The following is an 18,690-nucleotide window of genomic DNA, read 5'->3' as shown; positions in this document are numbered from 1 at the left end:
TATGATAGAAACGACCTAAGCAACAGTAGCTCTGGGCTGGAAAGAGCAGGAAAATGGGAAATTAAAAAATGGTTTGAATATTTAGCAGACTGTACGCTGTATGCTCCAGGATTATATATTTGAAAGAAGGATGAAATACATAACAGGATTAAGGAAGAAGAACTGGGACATGAAATGGGGAACTCTGTTAGCTAGAGTAAAAGGGAAAAGAAAATGATAAAGAACTAAATCACACTCTCTTCATGATAGATCAATTCAAATAATACTCAAATTGAAGATACAATTGTTCCGGGGGGGGGGGGGGGGGGGGGGAGCGAAAAATTGCTGGATACAAGTGTGGAATCCGGATTGGTGAGGTTAAGTAAATCAGTTACATTATACTAAGTTAAAATGTAAGTGGAATTCCATTATTGAGATTTGTATTACTCTACTTGTGTCTACAATGAATTTAAAATATTGTTCATTCCTTGAGTCGTTTCCGACTCTTCATGACTTCATGGACCAGTCCAAGCCAGAGCTCCCTGTCGGTCATCACCACCCCCAGCTCCTTCAAGGTCAATCCAGTCACTTCAAGGATACCATATATATATATATATATATATATATATATATATATATGGTAAACATTTATTGGACTGAAAAGTGTCTCAAGCGGTAAAGTTTAATTCATACTTGCTTCAAACAGACAAGTGTCTCAAGCGGTAAAGTTTAATTCACACTTGCTTCAAACAGACCACCCTAGACATTCCACAGACACTCCAACTGCCTCATTTCCAACTGACTCTGAACAAATCTCTGAGGAAGCTTGCTACTGATGCAGCCCAAAAGTCAGGAGAAATGCTACTGGAACATGGTGATATAGTCTAAAGAAACCACAGCAACCCAGTGATTTTGGCCATAAATGCCTTCCACAACACATCGTGTAAGAAGCTGTGGTCTAGAGAAAGAAGTCCTGAAGAGAAACTCTCCAAGTCGAAAAGTGGGCAAAAGAAAGAAAGAAAAGGAAAAATAAGTGGTGAGACAAACACACACCCTATTATATACACAAAGGAGTGATCCTGAATGATGTTAAATAACTGCTGGGTACTAGAAGTGGGAAAATGTTTGCTTTTTTAAAAAAATGGATCACATTTGTTAGATTTGTGCATATGAATCAATATTAGAAACATGCTGGAAAAGTGGTGGGATTTAGGAATTGAAACACTTACCAATCATTTTTGTTAAGATTCTGTAATATTCAGGTGCCTCCTAAGGTCAGTTTAATTTTCAGTATAAGCATCAAGCAAGTTTGGTAAAGCCAAGAGAACATAAAGTGTTTTAAAAACCAATCCTTTTCATTTGACCTGATTGCCATAAGGCCCCCATAAGGGGACGGGCCAAGCAGGCTTGGGTAGGAGACTGAACACAGCATTCTTAGACATGAAGTTTGGGAACGAAAGGCCCCCAGTAGCAGAAAATGCAAAAGGCCCTGCCTTAAACTACATTTCCCAGAATGCAGTGCTCAGGATCAGAAAGCCCAAATGAGGGCTGCAGCAGCCAGCCGTTTAGAGTCAGTCTAATAATAATAAATAAAATTATTGAATCTGCAAAGAGGACTAAAGTAAGTATAAATCTGTGCTAAATTGAAGTTATGTGGTTGTGTGCCATAAAGACAAACAGACATTCAAGGGAATTGCTGTTGTCGCTTTTTAGGGAGATAAATTGTTTTTGTCTAAACTTTTTAAATTCCTTAAAAATCTGTAGATGTGTGAATCTTTCTGAAACTTCTGGGGATTGATGCCCTGGTTATCTTGTGCATTGTACATAAAATCCAAGTAGATCACCACCACCATCATCATCATCTTTTATTTATACCAAGCCACCATCTCCCCGAAGGGACTCAGGGCGGGTCACAGATGCACTTTGAAGTGCCACAAATAAAGCAGACAATACATAGCATATAAAACATCAACAGAAGTCTAAAAACAACTTCACCTCATATGATAAAATTGAAAAGTTCCCAAAACACAGTAGAACTTGTGAATGAGGCTGGCTATCCACAATTAACAAATCAAAGTGCTGGAGTAAGTAGTTGTTGAATCCTCAATCTGACCATAGATTACACAGAGTCAAAAGCCTGCCTGACGAGCCATGTTTTTAAACTAGCCTGAAATGTTTGGAAATGGGGGCTAACCTGATCACTCTAGGGAAGGCATTCCAGAGCCGGAGGGACACCACTGAGAAGGCCTTCTCTCTCGTCCCCACCAACCATGCTTGAGATGATGGTGGGACTGAAAGAAGGGCCTCCCCAGCAGATCTCAAAGCCCATGCCGGATCATAGAAGGAGATGCGGGCTCAAAGTTAGGTTGGACCCAAAGTGTTGGGCTTTATAGGTGATAACCTGCACTTTGAATTGGGTTCAGAAGTTTATTGGCAGCCATAGATAGCATCTTGTAGGGGTTTTTTAAAATAAAAGTTTGAAAATTTCCCAAAAATCCATGGATATGTGAAACATTCTGAAATTTGGTGGGCTAACACTGGTAAATGTAGTCTACCATTGTGGCATATTTCACTCCCAATAGTTTTTAAAATGAGGGAAGGGGGACTCAGGACGGCTTACATTCGGCAACGGTTCGATGCTGCTTAATATAAACAATTACAATAATACGACACAATTAAAATAGATAAAGCATTAATTAAAACAGTACAAAACATTAATTAAAGCAATAATACAATATCATCAGCTGTATCATCATTCCAGTCAATTTCCAACCAAAGTGCTAATTAAGTCTGCTGTCCGAAAGCCTGGTCCACAATTTCACTTTCTTCCTGAACGCCAGGAGGGATGAAGCTGATCTTATTTCCTTTGGAAGCACGTTCCACAGGCGGGGGGCCACAGCCGAGAAGGCCCTGTCTCTCATCCCAGCAAAACGCGTTTGCGATGTAGGCGGGAGCGAGAACAGGGCCTCCCTGGATGATCTTAAATTATGAGGTGGGACGTAGAGGCAGATGTGTTAGGACAAGTAAGCTGGGCCAGAACCGTATAGAGCTTTACAGGTCAAAACCAGCACTTTGAATTGAACTGAAAAGTGGATAGGCAGCCAGTGGAGCTGACATAAACACTTTAGAAATTAAATGCCAGCCCCCCCCCCCCCAGTTTTGTCATAACTTTTGAACCGATTTTTAATGGGTTTCACATCCCTACTGGGTACAAGGGAAGGCAACAGTGGAGTTTTCTACAAGGTTACTGTGGAAGCAGCTCAAAGGGGGTCCCGCAGGGAGCCATTCTCTCCCCTCTGTTATTTAACATCTACATGCAACCACTTGCCCGACTGGTGCGAAGCTTTGGGCTTGAGTGCCACCAGTACGCTGACGACACTCAGCTCATTCTGAGGATGGAGGGCCGGCCGGACTCCGTTCCCGAAAATTTCCATCAGTGCCTTGAGGCCGTTACTGGATGGTTGCGTGCCAGCAGGTTGAGGGTGAACCCAGCGAAGACAGAGATCCTTTGGCTAGGCCGTCCGGGTGGGAGGGAGATCCAGCTGCCTACCCTGGATGGCGAGACACTATGTCCATCACCTTCTGTAAAAAGTCTTGGTGTCTTATTGGACCCGCTGCTCACAATGGAGGCCCAGGTCTCTGCTGTGAGCAGATCTGCGTTTTTCCATCTACGTGAGGCTAGGCGACTGGCTCCCTACCTATCTAGGAACGACCTGGCTACGGTGATCCAGGCGACAATCATCTAGAGGCTTGACTACTGTAACGCCCTCTACATTGGCCTTCCTTTGTCAGTGATCTGGATACTGAAGCTGGTGCAAACTGAGGCGGCTCGTCTTCTCGCCAGGGTGCCAGCGAGGTGTCGTATTACCCCAATTCTCCAACAGCTGCACTGGCTTCCGATTGAGTACTAGATCACTTTCAAGGTGCTAGTACTAACCTTTAAGGCCTTATATGGTCTGGGGCCGGTGTACCTAAGGGCCCGCTTATCCCCCTACCAACCCCAGAGATTACACCAGTCTGAAGACCAAAATTTGCTTGCAGTCCCTAGCATAGAATCATAGAGTTGGAAGAGACCTCATGGGCCATCCAGTCCAACCCCCTGCCAAGAAGCAGGAATATTGCATTCAAATCACCCCTGACAGATGGCCATCCAGCCTCTGTTTAAACGCTTCCAAAGAAGGAGCCTCCACCACACTCTGGGGCAAAGGGTTCCACTGCTGAACGGCTCTCACACTCAGGAAGTTCTTCCACATCCGGACCTATCATTTGTCATCTACTAGGCATAGAGCCTTCTCGATCGTAGCCCCTTATTTATGGAATGCCTTGCAGGTCGAAACTCGAACCGAGACCTACTTGCTTTTTTGGAAAGCCTGTAAAACTTTTCTTTCCCAGCAAGCTTTTAATGGGTGAACAACCTGGACTATGCCTGTTCTCGCTGCTTATTGTTATTGTTATGGTTATTTCTAATGCTAATTGTATTGTTTTCTGCTTCCCTGGAGACTAGGACGCTGAACAATGGCTTCATACTAGAAGAGAGGAGATTCCATCTGAACATGAGGAAGAACTTCCTGACTGTGAGAGCCGTTCAGCAGTGGAACTCTCTGCCCCGGAGTGTGGTGGAGGCTCCTTTTTGGAAGCTTTTAAACAGAGGCTGGGTGGCCATCTGTCAGGGGTAATTTGAATGCAATATTCCTGCTTCTTGGCAGGGGGTTGGACTGGATGGCCCATGAGGTCTCTTCCAACTCTATGATTCTATGATTCTATTGTTTTGTTTCTGTAAACCGCTCCGAGCCAAACTGGGAGTAGCGATATACAAGTCAAATAAATAAATAAATAAAAGTATGCGTGTGTGTGGGGGGGGGGGGGGGGGGACAGAAAGAGAGAGAGAGAAAACGATTAATCAATGTAACAGGCAATGAAGAGTCCTTCCACACAGCCATATAACCCGGAATATCAATGCAGGTAAACCACAATATCTGCTTTGAATTGGGTTATCTGAGTCCACACTGGGATAGGACCCAGTTCAATGTGGATTTGATACAGCTGTGTGGAAGGGATGTGTGCACGTTGTCAGTCATTCCCTGGCTTGAATGCTCCAAATCAAGATCCTGGGAGTGAATGCCAGCCTTGGCTCAGTCTGCACTGACAGCCAGGAGTTATTCCCAGCGAGGAGGCGTCTTCACCCCTTGGGGGCTTCCACACATTGCCCCCTCCCCATTCAGTGATGGAAAAGAATGCCACAGGAGAGAGAGAAGATACAGGCTCCAAAGGGAGGGGGGGACTCTTCTGCGCGAGCCTACACGCCTGACAACACAGACAGAGAAAGAAAAGCGTTTCAGGCCAGGGCGGGGAGGGTCCCTAAGGGCCACAAAACGGGGGTGTCCCTCCCCTGAGGGTGGCCAAGGCAGCGAGGGAGGGTCGAGAGGCCTGAGGAGAAGGCAGACATAGCGAAGGGTTCTCCCAAGAGGCAAAGGCGCCTCACTCACCTCTCCTTCCTCTTCCTCTTCTTCCTCTGCTAAGGGCTGCCCCGCTCAGCAGCAGCAGCGGCGGCGGCCCCACTTCCTGTGAGCCAGCGAGGAAATGAGCGCGAGGCGGCCGCGGCATTGGCTCGCGCCGCTCCTGCTCGCCTCCCGGCTGCCGCTGCAGCCCCTTAAAGCGGCAGGCACCGCCAGGGACGCCTCCTCCTCCTCGGCCGCCGCCTCTTTCCTAGGCTTCTCCCCCCGCCCCTTCAGGGAGACCCGCCGGGCCCCCAGCTGCGCGAGGAGGGCCCCGCCCCCTGCTCCCCCGTTGGGCCCTCCCCGTAGGGGCACGCGCCTCTCTCCGCCTGGGCCTGCTTCCAGTGCGGGGTCGGGCCAGCCCTGCGCTCCCAGTGAGCAAGCCGCCTTTGGCTCCCCTGCGCCCTCTGGGACAGTGCTGGTCCTCCAGGTTTATTTATTTACTAGCTGTCCCCTGCCACGCGTTGCTGTGCCCCAGTCTGGTGATCTGAACAATCTATCTATCTATATCTTCTATCTATCTATCTATCTCTATCTATCTATCTATCTATCTATCTCTATCTATCTATCTATCTATCTATCTATCTATCTAAATAAAAATGTAATGTTCGTTTGTGATATTCACAGAACTCAAAAACCACTGGATGAATGGACACCAAATTTGGACACAAGGCACCTAACAACCCAATGTATGTCCTTCACTCCAAAAAAAATCGATTTTGTCATTTGGAAATTGTAGATGCTGGGATTTATAGTTCACCTACAATCAAAGAGCATTCTGAACTCCACCAATCATGACACTGAACCAAACTTGGCAGACAGTTCTCCCATGAGGAAGAGAAAATACTGGTGGGCAGTGTGCTTTGGTTTTGGAGTTGTAGTTCACCTATATCCAGAAAGCACTGGGGACTCAAACAATGATGGATCTGGACCAAACTACACAAATACTCAATATGCCCAAATGTGAACACTGGTGGAGTTTGGGGAAGATAGACATTGACATTTGGGAGTTGTAGTTGCTGGGATTTATAAGTTCACCTACAATCACAGAGCATTCTGAACCCGACCAATGATAGAATTGACCCAAACCTCCCACAGCAACGCGTGGCAGGGGACAGCTAATCTATATGAATAAAAATGTAATATTCATTTGTGGGATTAACATAACTCAAAAACCAGTGATCAAATTGACACCAAATTTGGACAGCATACTCCTAACAACCCAATGTATATCCTTCACTAAAAAAAAATTGATTTTGTCATTTGGAAGTTGTAGTTGCTGGAATTTATAGTTCACCTACAATCAAAGAGCATTCTGAACTCCACCAGTGATGACATTGAACCAAACTTGGCACACGGGGCTCTCATGACCAATAGAAAAGACTAGAAGGGTTTGGTGGGCATTGACGGTGAGTTTGGGAGTTGTAGTTCACCTAAATCCAGAAAGCACTGTGGATTCAAACAATGATAGATCTTTGTATTGTCAAAGGCTTTCATGGCCGGAATCACTGGGTTGTTATAGGTTTTTTCGGGCTATATGGGCATGGGCTAGAGGCATTCTCTCCTGACTTTTCACCTGCATCTATGGCAAGCATCCTCAGAGGTAGTGAGGTTTGTTGGAACTAGGAAAAAGGGTTTATATGTCTGTGGAATGACCAGGGTGAGACAAAGGACTCTTGTCTGCTGGAGCTAGGTATTAATGTTTCAACTGACCACCTTGATTAGCATATAATGGCCTGACAGTGCCTAGAGCAAACTTTGAGAGGTGATTAGATGTCTTTGTTTCATTCTCTGTTGTTGTGCTGTTGTGATTTTAGAGTTTTTTAATACTGGTAGCCAGATTTTGCTCATTTTTATGGTTTTCTCCTTTCTGTTGAAATTGTCCACATGCTTGTGGATTTCAATGGCTTTTCTGTGTAGTCTGACATGGTGATTGTGAGAGTGGTCCAGCATTTCTGTGTTCTTAAATAATATACTGTGTCCAGGTTGGTTCATCAGGACAAGAGGGATCCTCTCACTTCTACCGTATACCATGCAGCTGTGGACAAGTCTACATAGGGACCACCAAACGCAGCATTGCCCAAACACGAATCAAGGAACATGAAAGGTACTGCAGACTATTTCAACCAGAGAAATCAGCCATAGCAGAGCACCTGATGAACCAACCTGGACACAGCATTTTATTTGAGAACACAGAAATGCTGGACCACTCTCACAACCACCATGTCAGACTACACAGAGAAGCCATTGAACAATGGAATTGAACCAAACTTGGCACAAAGAGCTCCTATGACCAACAGATAATACTGGAAGGCCTTGGAGGGCACTTGACCTTGAGTTTTGGAGTTGTAGTTCACCTACATCCAGAGAGCACTGTGGCTTCAAACAATGATGGATCTGGACCAAACTTGGCATGAATACTCAATATGCCAAAATGGTGGAGCTTGGGAAAATTAGACCTTGACATTTCAGAGTTGTAGTTGCTGGGATTTATAGTTCATCTACAATCAAAGGAAATTCTGAACCCCATCAACAATAGATTTGGGCCAAACTTCCCATACAGAACCTTCATGACCAACAGAAAATACTGTCTTGTCTGATGGTCTTTGATGAGCCCTCTGACATCCACTCACGACCCCCTCAGGGGTCCCTACCCCCAGGTTGAGAAACACTGCATTAGAGAATGCAAGCTGTTTATTGTGATTGTGTTGATGTGAGTACTGTGCATCATTGGGCGAGTAAGTTTAAAGATGTTGAGGTGGAAACATCTGACTTGCATGACAAACAAAGAGTTGGATATACTGTGACAACAACCACCGTGTTTAACAAGCAAAAGTTTGACAGATTGATTCAGGACAATCGTTGTATCACTCAGAGAAAAAAACTCAAGCATAAATGGCATTTCACAAGAATGTGTGGGTCACATTATTGCTTTGCTTGGCTATCGGAAGATCTGTGCACAATGGGTACCCATGATGCTGATGCCAAAAATGAAAATGCACAGACTTGAAACTTCAGAGACTGGATCTCCCCACCGTATGACATCCTCCCTAGAAACCTTTAAAAAGAACCTTAAAACCTTGCTCTTCCTTTGGTGAGTAGGTATACAATCCCACACTATTGTTTAGCCTCAAGGTTCTGTCATTGGAGTATACGTCCCTCCCTTGTGGGAAACCTTGATTCCACAACCCCCGCTATAATGAGTCCTCCTCCGCAAATAATGTTTCTCTTTTATCTCGCCCTAGTTTTTAATTAGTTTAAATCAGTTTTTCTTTTAATCATTACATGTAGCCCACCCATTGTCATTGTGATTGTGTCACTGTAATTTTATATTTATATTATGTATTCACATGTTTTATGTAATTATGATGTTGTTGTCCATTGTTCACATTTTCGGTTTTATTCTATTGCAATTTGTTGTTTGGGCTTGGCCTCATGTAAGCCACTGCAAGCCCCCATCGGGGAGATGGTGGCGGAGTATACATAAAGATGATGATGATGATGATTATTATTATTATTATTATTATTCAGTCCAGATTTAGTACCGTCTTACTTCCAACTGTTCCCGATAATGAAAGAAGATCTGTGAAGACATCATTATGCTTCTGATGAAGAGAGAACTGCCAGACGCTGGTTGCGGAAACAGAGTGTCATCTTCTTCCATGACAGCTTCAGAAAACTTGCTCAGTGTTGGCAGAAATGTATCCAATTGTCTGGTGATTATGTGGAAGAGTGAATAGTGGTAGTTAAAGGATTATTTCTGCGTTTGATTTATTAAAATATTCCCATACAAGGCCCTGAACGGTTTAGGACCTGCCTACCTGCGTGACCGCATTTCTGTATACGAACCCACACGATCTCTTCGAACATCTGGAGAGGCCTGCTCACGCTCCCACCTCTATTGCAGGCGTGATTGGTGGGGACGAGGGAGAAGGCTTTCTCAGTGGTGGCCCCTTGACTCTGGAACTCACTCCCCAAGGACATCAGGCATGCCCCAACTTTGGCAGTCTTTAGGAGGAGCTTGAAAATGTGGTTGTTCCAGTGCGCCTTCCCAGAATAATGAACCCTCAGCATTATGTCCTCTAAATGCACTTTAGACTGATTTAGGATTGCTTGTACGCTTTCACCAACGCCCCATCTATAGGGTATAGGGTTACAGCCTGTGTTAGACGGGGTTACACTCCCCCTGAAGACGCAGGTTCTCAGCTTGGGAGTGATCCTGGACTCATAGCTGAGCCTGGAACCCCAGGTCTCAGCGGTGGCCAGGAGAGCTTTTGCACAATTAAAACTTGTGCGCCAGCTGCACCCGTATCTTGGGAAGTCGGATCTGGCCACGGTGGTCCACGCTCTTGTTACATCCCGGATAGATTACTGCAACGCACTCTATGTGGGGTTGCCTTTGAAGACTGTTCGGAAACTTCAATTAGTCCAGCGGGAGGCAGCCAGATTGCTCACCGGAGCGTCATACAGGGAGCATACCACCCCCCTGCTATGTCAGCTCCACTGGCTGCCAATCCAGTTCCGAGCACAATTCAAAGTGCTGGTTTTGACCTACAAAACCCTATACGATTCCGGCCCAGTGTATCTGTCCGAACGCATCTCCCTTTACGTCCCATCTCAGAGTTTGAGATCCTCTGGGGAGGCCCTGCTCTCGACCCCGCCTCTGTCACAAGTGAGATTGGCGGGGACGAGGAGCAGGGCCTTCTCAGTGGTGGCCCCTCACCTATGGAATTCACTCCCCGGGGAGATCAGATCAGCAACATCCCTCCTTTCATTCAGAAAGAAATTAAAGACGTGGATGTGGGACCAGGCGTTTGAGCAATCTGGCAGATGAATAAGGGACTGTGACGATAGATAGGAACTGGACAAGGTAGAGCGAAATATGAATTCTGAGTTGGCGAACGCTGTGTTTGAGATTGGCTATTGATTGTGTGATATATTGTTGTTTTTAATTGTTTTAATTGTTGACCATTTAATTGCTGGTTTTATATGTTATTGTATTTGTGTAGGCACCAAGATGTGCCTTTTGTAAGCCGCCCTGAGTCCCCCCTCGGGGGTGAGAAGGGCGGGGTATAAGTACACGAAATAATAAATAAATAAATCTCTCCTACCTTGTTCATGCCTAGCATTATTTGTAAACTTTAATTGCATTTGTCCCAGCCATAGATTTTAAAATGTGTGTTGTATTACTGTTATTGTTATTGCTTTTGGTTATAAGTTTTATTTTAATTGTTTATTGTTGTTGTTATTGCTTGTATTGATGTATTGTGGGCTCAGCCTCATGTAAGCCGCACCGAGTCCCTTGGGGAGATAGTAGCGGGGTACAAATAAAATAATAATAATAATAATAATTATTATTATTATTATTAAATCCAAACCCAAATAACGAAGGTGGAGGCATTACTTTTCATTCAACCCTCGTATGATTTGGCGAACCATTATCCTCTTTCTTGTGCCAAGGACTGATATCTCCAAAGAGGTCCGAATTTGAGGGTGGCAGCAAGGATTGGCAAGTCTGGGTTGCTCCTATCGTCTTACTCATTTGCCTCCTTCTCTTCAGCACTTACTCACGCTTCCCTCTTGAAGATGGAAAGATCAGCCTACCCATTAAAAACATTCATAAGCTTCCATCAGCATAAAATGCAGCCACAAGATGTGATCATAATTTGACCATGCTGTGCTAGCACTATATAGCTCCACTCTTTTCCAGCTGGTCTCTGGGTCTGTGCCAAGGTGCCAGCTCTTGCCTTTAAAGCTCTACAATCACACTGGGATCTGAGTATCCCAAAGACTGCCCTCTGATCGCAAAAGATATTTAGCGGCTCCTGTGTCAACTCCAGCTGATGTGACTTTGATTATGTCTTTCCGACAGAGACAGCTTGTTATCTCTGAAAGTCCTGATCCAGGCCTGTCAGAGGCAGAATCCCCATGGCTTAATTGGACCTAAGGAAACAGCAGCTATTGGTCAACTCGGTTATGATGTCATTCTCAGGTTACTAAGCAACCTCAGTATACAAAGGCAGTTGAAAAAGGCAGTGGAGGGTCGCCCCAGAGGGAAAGTGTTTTGCTGTGTCTTTCAGCTTGCTTCCATGGGCAGCTCTGAGAAACTGTCCTTGATGTAAAGGTAGCCTAGGCTGAAGGAGGAAGTTATATATTACTAGCGATCCCCTGCCATGCATTGCTGTGGCCCAGTCTGGTGATCTGGAAAATATAGTAATGAGAAAGTGTCGATTTCTTATATATGCAATGTCTTTATGCTTGTGAGTAAACAGTATTGCTTGCTGTTCCTTTGAAAGTGTTGATGTAGAGATTGTCTGGTTTGCCTACTCTGGAACATACAACATATCATTGTCCTTCTTTAGGGACCCCTTTCAAATCTATGATACTATATCTGTGTGTATGTGAATCATATACATCTATCTATATCTATGGCTGGATGGATCTTTGTCAGGAGGGCTTTGATTAAGTTTTCTTGCCCTCGTGAAGGGAGTTGGACTCGATGGTCTTAAGTATTTTCTGTTGATCATGGGAGTTCTGTGTAGAAAGCCCCAATTCTCTCGTTTGTGGGGTTCGAAATGCTCTTTGATTGTAGGGGAACTATAAATCCCAGTAGCTACAACTCCCAAACCTCAATGTCTATTTCCCCCAAACTCCATCTGTGTTCATATTTGGGCATATGGAGTATTTGTGCCAAATTTGGTCCAGATCCATCATTGTTTGAGCCCACAGTGCTCTCTGGATGTAGGTGAACTACAACTCCCAAACTCAAGGTCAATGCCAGCCAAACCCTTCCAGTATTCTCTGTTTGTCATTGGAGTCCTGTGTTCCAAGTTTAGTTCAATTCTGTCATTGATGGAGTTCAGAATCTAAACTTTTCCTTCTAAAATTGAAAACAACCATGGGAGAATTTTTCAAGATATGATTATGGCAGCAAGAAATGCGCAGAAACAAAAAAGTATTATCTTACTTACTAAAGAAGAGCCATAATGCTGCAATGGGTTAAACCCTTGTGCTGGCTGAACTGTTGACCTGAAGGTCAGCAGTTCGAATCCGTGAAATGGGTTGAGCTCCTGTCTGTCAGCCTCAGTTTCCCATGCAGGGACATGAGAGAAGCCTCCCACAGGATGGTAACACATCTGGGTGTCCTCTGGGCAACATCTCTGCAGACGGTCAATTTTTTCACACCAGAAGTGACTTACAATTTCTCTTTGAAATAAATAAATAGTGTTTTTATGGTTGGAAACCGGGCTAAGTCCCTCTTATGAGGTGAGAAGCTCGGTATATAAAACTTTGAAATAAATAAATGAAATATAAGTCGCCTCTTGACACGATAAAAAAACTTACCAAAAAAGAATAATTACTAAAAGAAATGAGTTGGCAGAGATGAATAAAGGGATTCTTTTCTTTAAACTAAAGTCATTAGTAACTATTTAAATTTATTGGAAACTCTGATTTGATTTTTTTTTTTTGAGAAAAGAAGAAAAGTGATGGTTATTGCTTTCAAATATTAACATGAGTGCAATCTACAGATGAAGTGTAATAATTTAGGCTAGAAATTACCATCTAAGCATAGCAAAGATTCCTTTTGCATATTTTTAGTTTTGGCGATTTCTTTTTTAGTCTATAATGCAATGGTTTTTAATATGTAGTATGCCTATGTGTGTTTTGCCCTGATGTATTGTGTTCTAAGTGTATGTGTATCTAAAATGTACATGGCTATTGAACTCCCTCCCAAATGAAATCTGATCACCCCCCTCCCTCCTGACCTTCAGGAAAAGGCGAAAGCTGTAGATGCGGGATCAAGCGTTCAGTTTGTCACTTACTAGAGAACTATGGAATAGTGCAATGACAATGTGGAACAGCCATGGGTTACGATTTTGGATAACATAATTTTAATAATTATTTGAAGGTTTGATATGTTTTAATAATTGCTTTAATATATATGTTTATTTTATTATACAGTATATGTATGTTTGCATGGCATCAAATTGTTGCCTATATATGTAAGCCACCTTGAGTCCCCTATGGCGGGGTATAAATAGGGTAAATAAAATTAAAAAAAATAAGCAGAAAAACCCATTTAATTTTTGTCTAATTTGAAGTATTTTTGTGGTTTTCTAGTAAAGTAGAAGGAGTTAATTCCTTTGGACAGTTGTCATTATATAGACTTGGGGTAGAATAAATGTACCTTAGGATAATTTTATTGTTATTATTATATGGTTTCAGTTGGCTTCAGCAAATCATGACTCTATTAAAGTGTTCTCTTGACAAGACTTATTCAGAATAGGTTTGTCATTGCCATTATTTAAGGCTATGAGGTTGTGACTAGCCCAGGAAGGTTTCCATGGCTGGGTGGAGATTTAAACCCTATAGCTTGCAGCCCTAATCCAATGTTCAAACCACTATACCACACTCTTCTCTCATTCCAGCCAGGATGGGATTCCACAGGGTAGTCCTTATCTACCGGAGTGGATCTTGCACTAAAATTGGGTGCAGGAGAGCAAGTCAAGGCACTTCAGAAACTGAGAGAGCTCTGTAAAAAGCCATAAGGAGCTTTGCAGAAGGTCAGAATCTGAATGATTTACCAGATAGTGAAACCGATCAATAGAATGGCTAAATCCCACCAACATTACTCTCAGCAGCCCACTGAGCAAATTCGCAGCTTGTTGCTATGGCCACCATATGTCCAGTTGTTGTTTTTTGTTTTTTCTCATCCCTGACCTTTCTAAACAGAAACTTGAGCAGCCAATACGGCTGAGATGCAGCTGATAAGTTAGTCAAAGACCAGAATCAGACATGTTCTTTCTTCCGATAGTTCACATAGCCTTGGACCTAGCATAGTGTTTACAATGTAAAAGCAATGCTATGATGTGTGATTTCATCTAATGTTGTGATGATTGAACCTCATCCTGGCAATTTACAACTGTAAATAACCTTTAGTTTCTGCCTTTAATGATAAACTTCAGATGTGATGAGAGTGGTGATGATGTAGAAATGAATGATTATAGGAGGGTTGAATGAAAAGTAATGTCTCCACCTTCAGAACTTCTCAACAGATATCAATACTGGTATGCGGCAGGTACTGGCTTGTTCAGTAGACTCTCCTCTACAGTTCCATTTTAGCAGGAAGCCTTAGCATTGAACGGTTATGTTGTTAAAGTGTGAAGTACGGAACCCTGCAAAGACGGTCGGTCAATGCAACTTAAGCAACGTGCAGTCATTGACTTTTTGACAGCAGAAGGTTTCACCCCAAACGAGATTCATCAGAGAATGCAAGCTGTTTATGGTGATTGTGTTGATGTGAGTACTGTGTATCATTGGACAAGTAAGTTTAAAGATGTTGAGGTGGGAACATCTGACTTGCGTGACAAAGAGCTGGACGTCCTGTGACAGCAACCACTGAGTATCACAAACAAAAGGTTGACTGATTGATTCAGGACGATTGTATCACTCAGAGAGAAATTTCAAGCATAATTGGCATTTCACAAGAACGTGTTGGTCATACTATTGCTTTGTTTGGTTATCGGAAGATCTGTGCACAATGGGTACCCAGGATGCTGATGCCTGAAACTCGCCCAACGACTCACAGTACTCACATCAACACAATCACCATAAACAGCTTGCATTCTCTGATGAATCTCCTTTGGGGTGACATCTTCTGCTGTCAAGAAGATGATGACTGCATGTTGCTTAAGTCGCATTGACTGACCATCTACACAGGGTTCCATACTTTGCACTTTAACAACACAACTGTTCAGTGTTAAGGCTTACTGCCAAAATGGAACTGTAAAGGAGAGTCTACTAAACAAGCCAGTACCTGCCGCATACCAGTACTGTTGAGGAGTTACAAAGGTGGAGGCATTACTTTTCATTCAACCCTCATATCATTTGAATTGTTATCTGACTATTCGAGAGTGGTGTAAAAGGAAGGTATTTGTGCAAGTGAGATCAGTTGGTTCAAATGGTAGGTTCTCTTCACGAAGCGGGGTGGAGGAGAAGAGATGATGTAAATGTTCTCCATTCTCAAATATATCAAATGAGAAAGCAGTGCTTCTAAATACTAAGCAAGGTTAGGACTATCAGACTGAAGAGTTGACTACAAGACAACTGACCGAGGGAAAAACTATAAATGAAACATATGTACCAGGAATTGTAACCAAGAAGTGTTTCTGAGGCAACACAGATTTTGTTCAGCTTTCAATGAGCTCTTAGAAAGTCATTAACTTGATTTGCTAGAGGACCTTTTCAAAATTCCAGTTTAGTTCTTAATGGAAGAATAATTCCAACCATGATTCCCAAAGGCTGCTGCTTTTATTGTCACAAGTTAATCCGAATGGGCCAAGAATACATCTGAAAGTACTCATGAGATCTGTTCCAAAATACTTTTACTATTTGTGTGTGTCATACAAAGCCATCTGGAAATTCAGTGTCACATGACATTTTATTTTAAAAAAAAAATACTAATATTGTTTTTGGACTATTCTGCTGATCCAGCATTATAGCTTCAATATGCAAACGTTATACATAATTATCACAAAATAATTGTGCAATGCTTTTTAATGTTGCATTCAGAAAGAATTTTCCTCCAGATAAAGTGGCACCTCCTTTGCCCCCTCCGCTTTGTTTTGGTAGTAATATTATATATTCTTGTTTCCTGGAAGCTTGAACGCCATTCCTTCAGACTTCACTTCCTTTTGATAATAGAACAAAGCCATTTATGATGTACTGTTCACATAATTACAGAGTAGAAGTTCAGAATACATGTTTGGGACTTGGTAAATACTGGTTTTAATCTCCAATGCATGAAACTACCATGGTGACTTTGGATCAGTCCTACATTTCACCTATTCATTGGCCAGACCGAGAGGGTCTACCCTAACAAACCTTTTGTATCATTACCCCAATACCCCCATGCATATGGGATATATTGAGATATATTGAGTAGGGTGATCAGATCATGATATGAATAAACATAACAGTTTAAATAATGCACCAGTAAGACCTTCTCACGAACCACCATGAGAATTTCGGGGGGGGGGGCTGAAGCCCCCCAAGCCCCCCCCCCCCCCCGGCTACATGCCTGGCCAGACCTACATCATTGAGTTGGGGTACAGATACTGGGGAGGAGGAAAGCAATCCACTATCTTGAAATCAATAGAGAAAATGGAAGATATAAGTGTAACTAATTTAAAGTTGAGCATGAGGAACAGGAGCCCCCAGTGGCGCAGTGGGTTAAAGCACCTAGCTGCTTAGCTTGTTGATCGAAAGGTTGCAGGTTTGATTCCGGGGAGCGGCGTGAGCTTCCGCTGTCAGCCCTAGCTTCTGCCAACCTAGCAGTTCGAAAACATGCAAATGTGAGTAGATCAATAGGTACCGCTCCGGCGGGAAGGTAACGGCGCTCCATGCAGTCATGCTGGCCACATGATCTTAGAGGTGTCTATGGACAATGCTGGCTCTTCGGCTTAGAAATGGAGATGAGCACCACACCCCAGAGTCAGACATGACTAGACTTAATGTCAGGGGACTACCTTTACCTTTACCTGTTGGTAGCCAGTTGACAAAAATCCATAAGTCAATCCTTTACATCAGTGGTTCTTAACCTGTGGGCCACGGACCACCAGTGGGCCAGGAGGATGGAAATCTTGTCTGCCTCCTTCCTCTTTATTTAATTTCCATTCCTTTTACACCACCTGCCACTGCTTCCCTGTCGCTGACCAGCCCCGACCCCTTGGATAGACCACATCAGCTCTAGATTATTAAATATGGTTTTATGTGGGCAAGAAGATGCACTCTACGTGGGGCTGCCCTTGAAGACAGCCTGGAAATTTCAATTGGTACAACAGGTGGCAGCCAGGTTACTAACTGGAGCAACTTACAGGGAGTGGTCAACCCCCCTGTTTAAGGAGCTCCATTGGCTGCCATTCATTTTCCGGTCCCAATTCAAGGTGCAAGTTCTTACCTACAAAGCGCTGAACAGTTTGGGACCCACCTACCTGTGTATGAACCCACGCGATCTCTTTGATCCATCTGGAGAGGCCCTGCTCTCGCGCCCGCCCCCTTCGTAGGCGCAATTGGTGGGGCCGAGGGAGAGGGCCTTCTCTGTGGTGGCCCCCCGATTCTGGAACTCACTTCCTAAGGATATAAGGTAAGCTCCCACATTGGCAGTCTTTAGGAGTCTGAAAATGTGGCTGTTCCAGTGTGCCTTCCCTGAATAAGGAAATAATCCCCAGCAAAATGTCCTCAGAAGCACTTTAACTACTCGTTGGGTTGCTCTCCCTTCATTTCTTTTAAAACCCTCCTATCAGATACATCCTACCTCTGTTCTGGAGCCCCCGGTGGCGCAGTGGGTTAAAGCCCTGTGTTGGCAGGACTGAAGACCGACAGGTCGCAGGTTCGAATCCGGGGAGAGGCGGATGAGCTCCCTCTATCAGCTCCAGCTCCTCATGCGGGGATATGAGAGAAGCCTCCCACAAGGATGATAAAAACATCAAAATCATCCGGGTGTCCCCTGGGCAACGTCCTTGCAGACGGCCAATTCTCTCACAACAGGACACTCCTGACACAACAAAAAAACAAACAAAAAACCTCTGTTCATGCCCAGCGTTTATTTCTTAAATTTTAAACTATTACATTTGGCCCGGCCATAGGTTTTTAAAATCCTTGTGTGTTACTGTTTATATGTGAGCTGTATTAATTGTATTGTTTTTGCTTATTGTTTTTTTGTTTTATTGATGTGTTGTTTGGGCTTGGCCTCATGTAAGCTGCTCCGAGTTCCCTAGGGAGATGGTGGCGGGGTATAAATGAAATTATTATTATTATTATTATTATTATTATTATTATTATTATCATCATCATCATTATTATTGGGTGGCATATGTTCTGTATCAGAAACTAAAGCTGATGTGGTCTATCTAATGCAATTTTCTGAATCAGCACCCCAAATAACCAAACTGAATCTAAAGTTGACCAAAAACTGACCCGTACCACTTTTGGTACTAAAGTTGGAGAGTTTTCCCTCCCTGATCAAAAAAAAGATTGAGAACCACTGCTTTACATGATTCTTCCTTATAAAAGTGTTTTTTTTTTCCCCCACACTGCACCTCTCTGCTTTATTATGGTTTGGATTGGGACCAGGGTACTTGAGAGAGTTTCAGCAGCTTTCTGATGCTTGCCAATGCCACTTGAAGGTGAGGTGGCTGGTGACTGGAGATACTAC

General features: G+C 43.6%; 1 protein-coding gene across 4 annotated transcripts in view; it reads right to left on the bottom strand.

Annotated features, from left to right (window-relative positions):
* CSGALNACT2 (chondroitin sulfate N-acetylgalactosaminyltransferase 2) overlaps positions 1-5,688 on the bottom strand; it is a 43,510-nt gene extending 37,822 nt beyond the window's left edge. For 2 of the 4 annotated variants that reach the window (XM_060769051.2, XM_067466972.1), the window contains exon 1: positions 5,466-5,541. Coding sequence is in view for 1 of the 4 variants with exons in the window: in XM_060769052.2 (XP_060625035.2) it covers positions 5,466-5,583 (118 nt within the window). In the remaining 3 variants the exon portion in view is untranslated. Of the gene's footprint in view, positions 1-5,465 lie in introns of all 4 variants that reach the window. The other 2 variants (XM_060769052.2, XM_060769050.2) reach the window with 2 other exon arrangements.
* Between the last annotated feature and the right edge of the window lie 13,002 nt (positions 5,689-18,690).

This window comes from Anolis sagrei, chromosome 3, assembly GCF_037176765.1.
Source record: "Anolis sagrei isolate rAnoSag1 chromosome 3, rAnoSag1.mat, whole genome shotgun sequence".
In the NCBI taxonomy this organism is placed as follows: Eukaryota; Metazoa; Chordata; class Lepidosauria; order Squamata; family Dactyloidae; genus Anolis; species Anolis sagrei.
The sequence above is the reverse complement of the archived record's forward strand: the minus strand, read 5'-3'. Positions and strand labels throughout refer to the sequence as shown.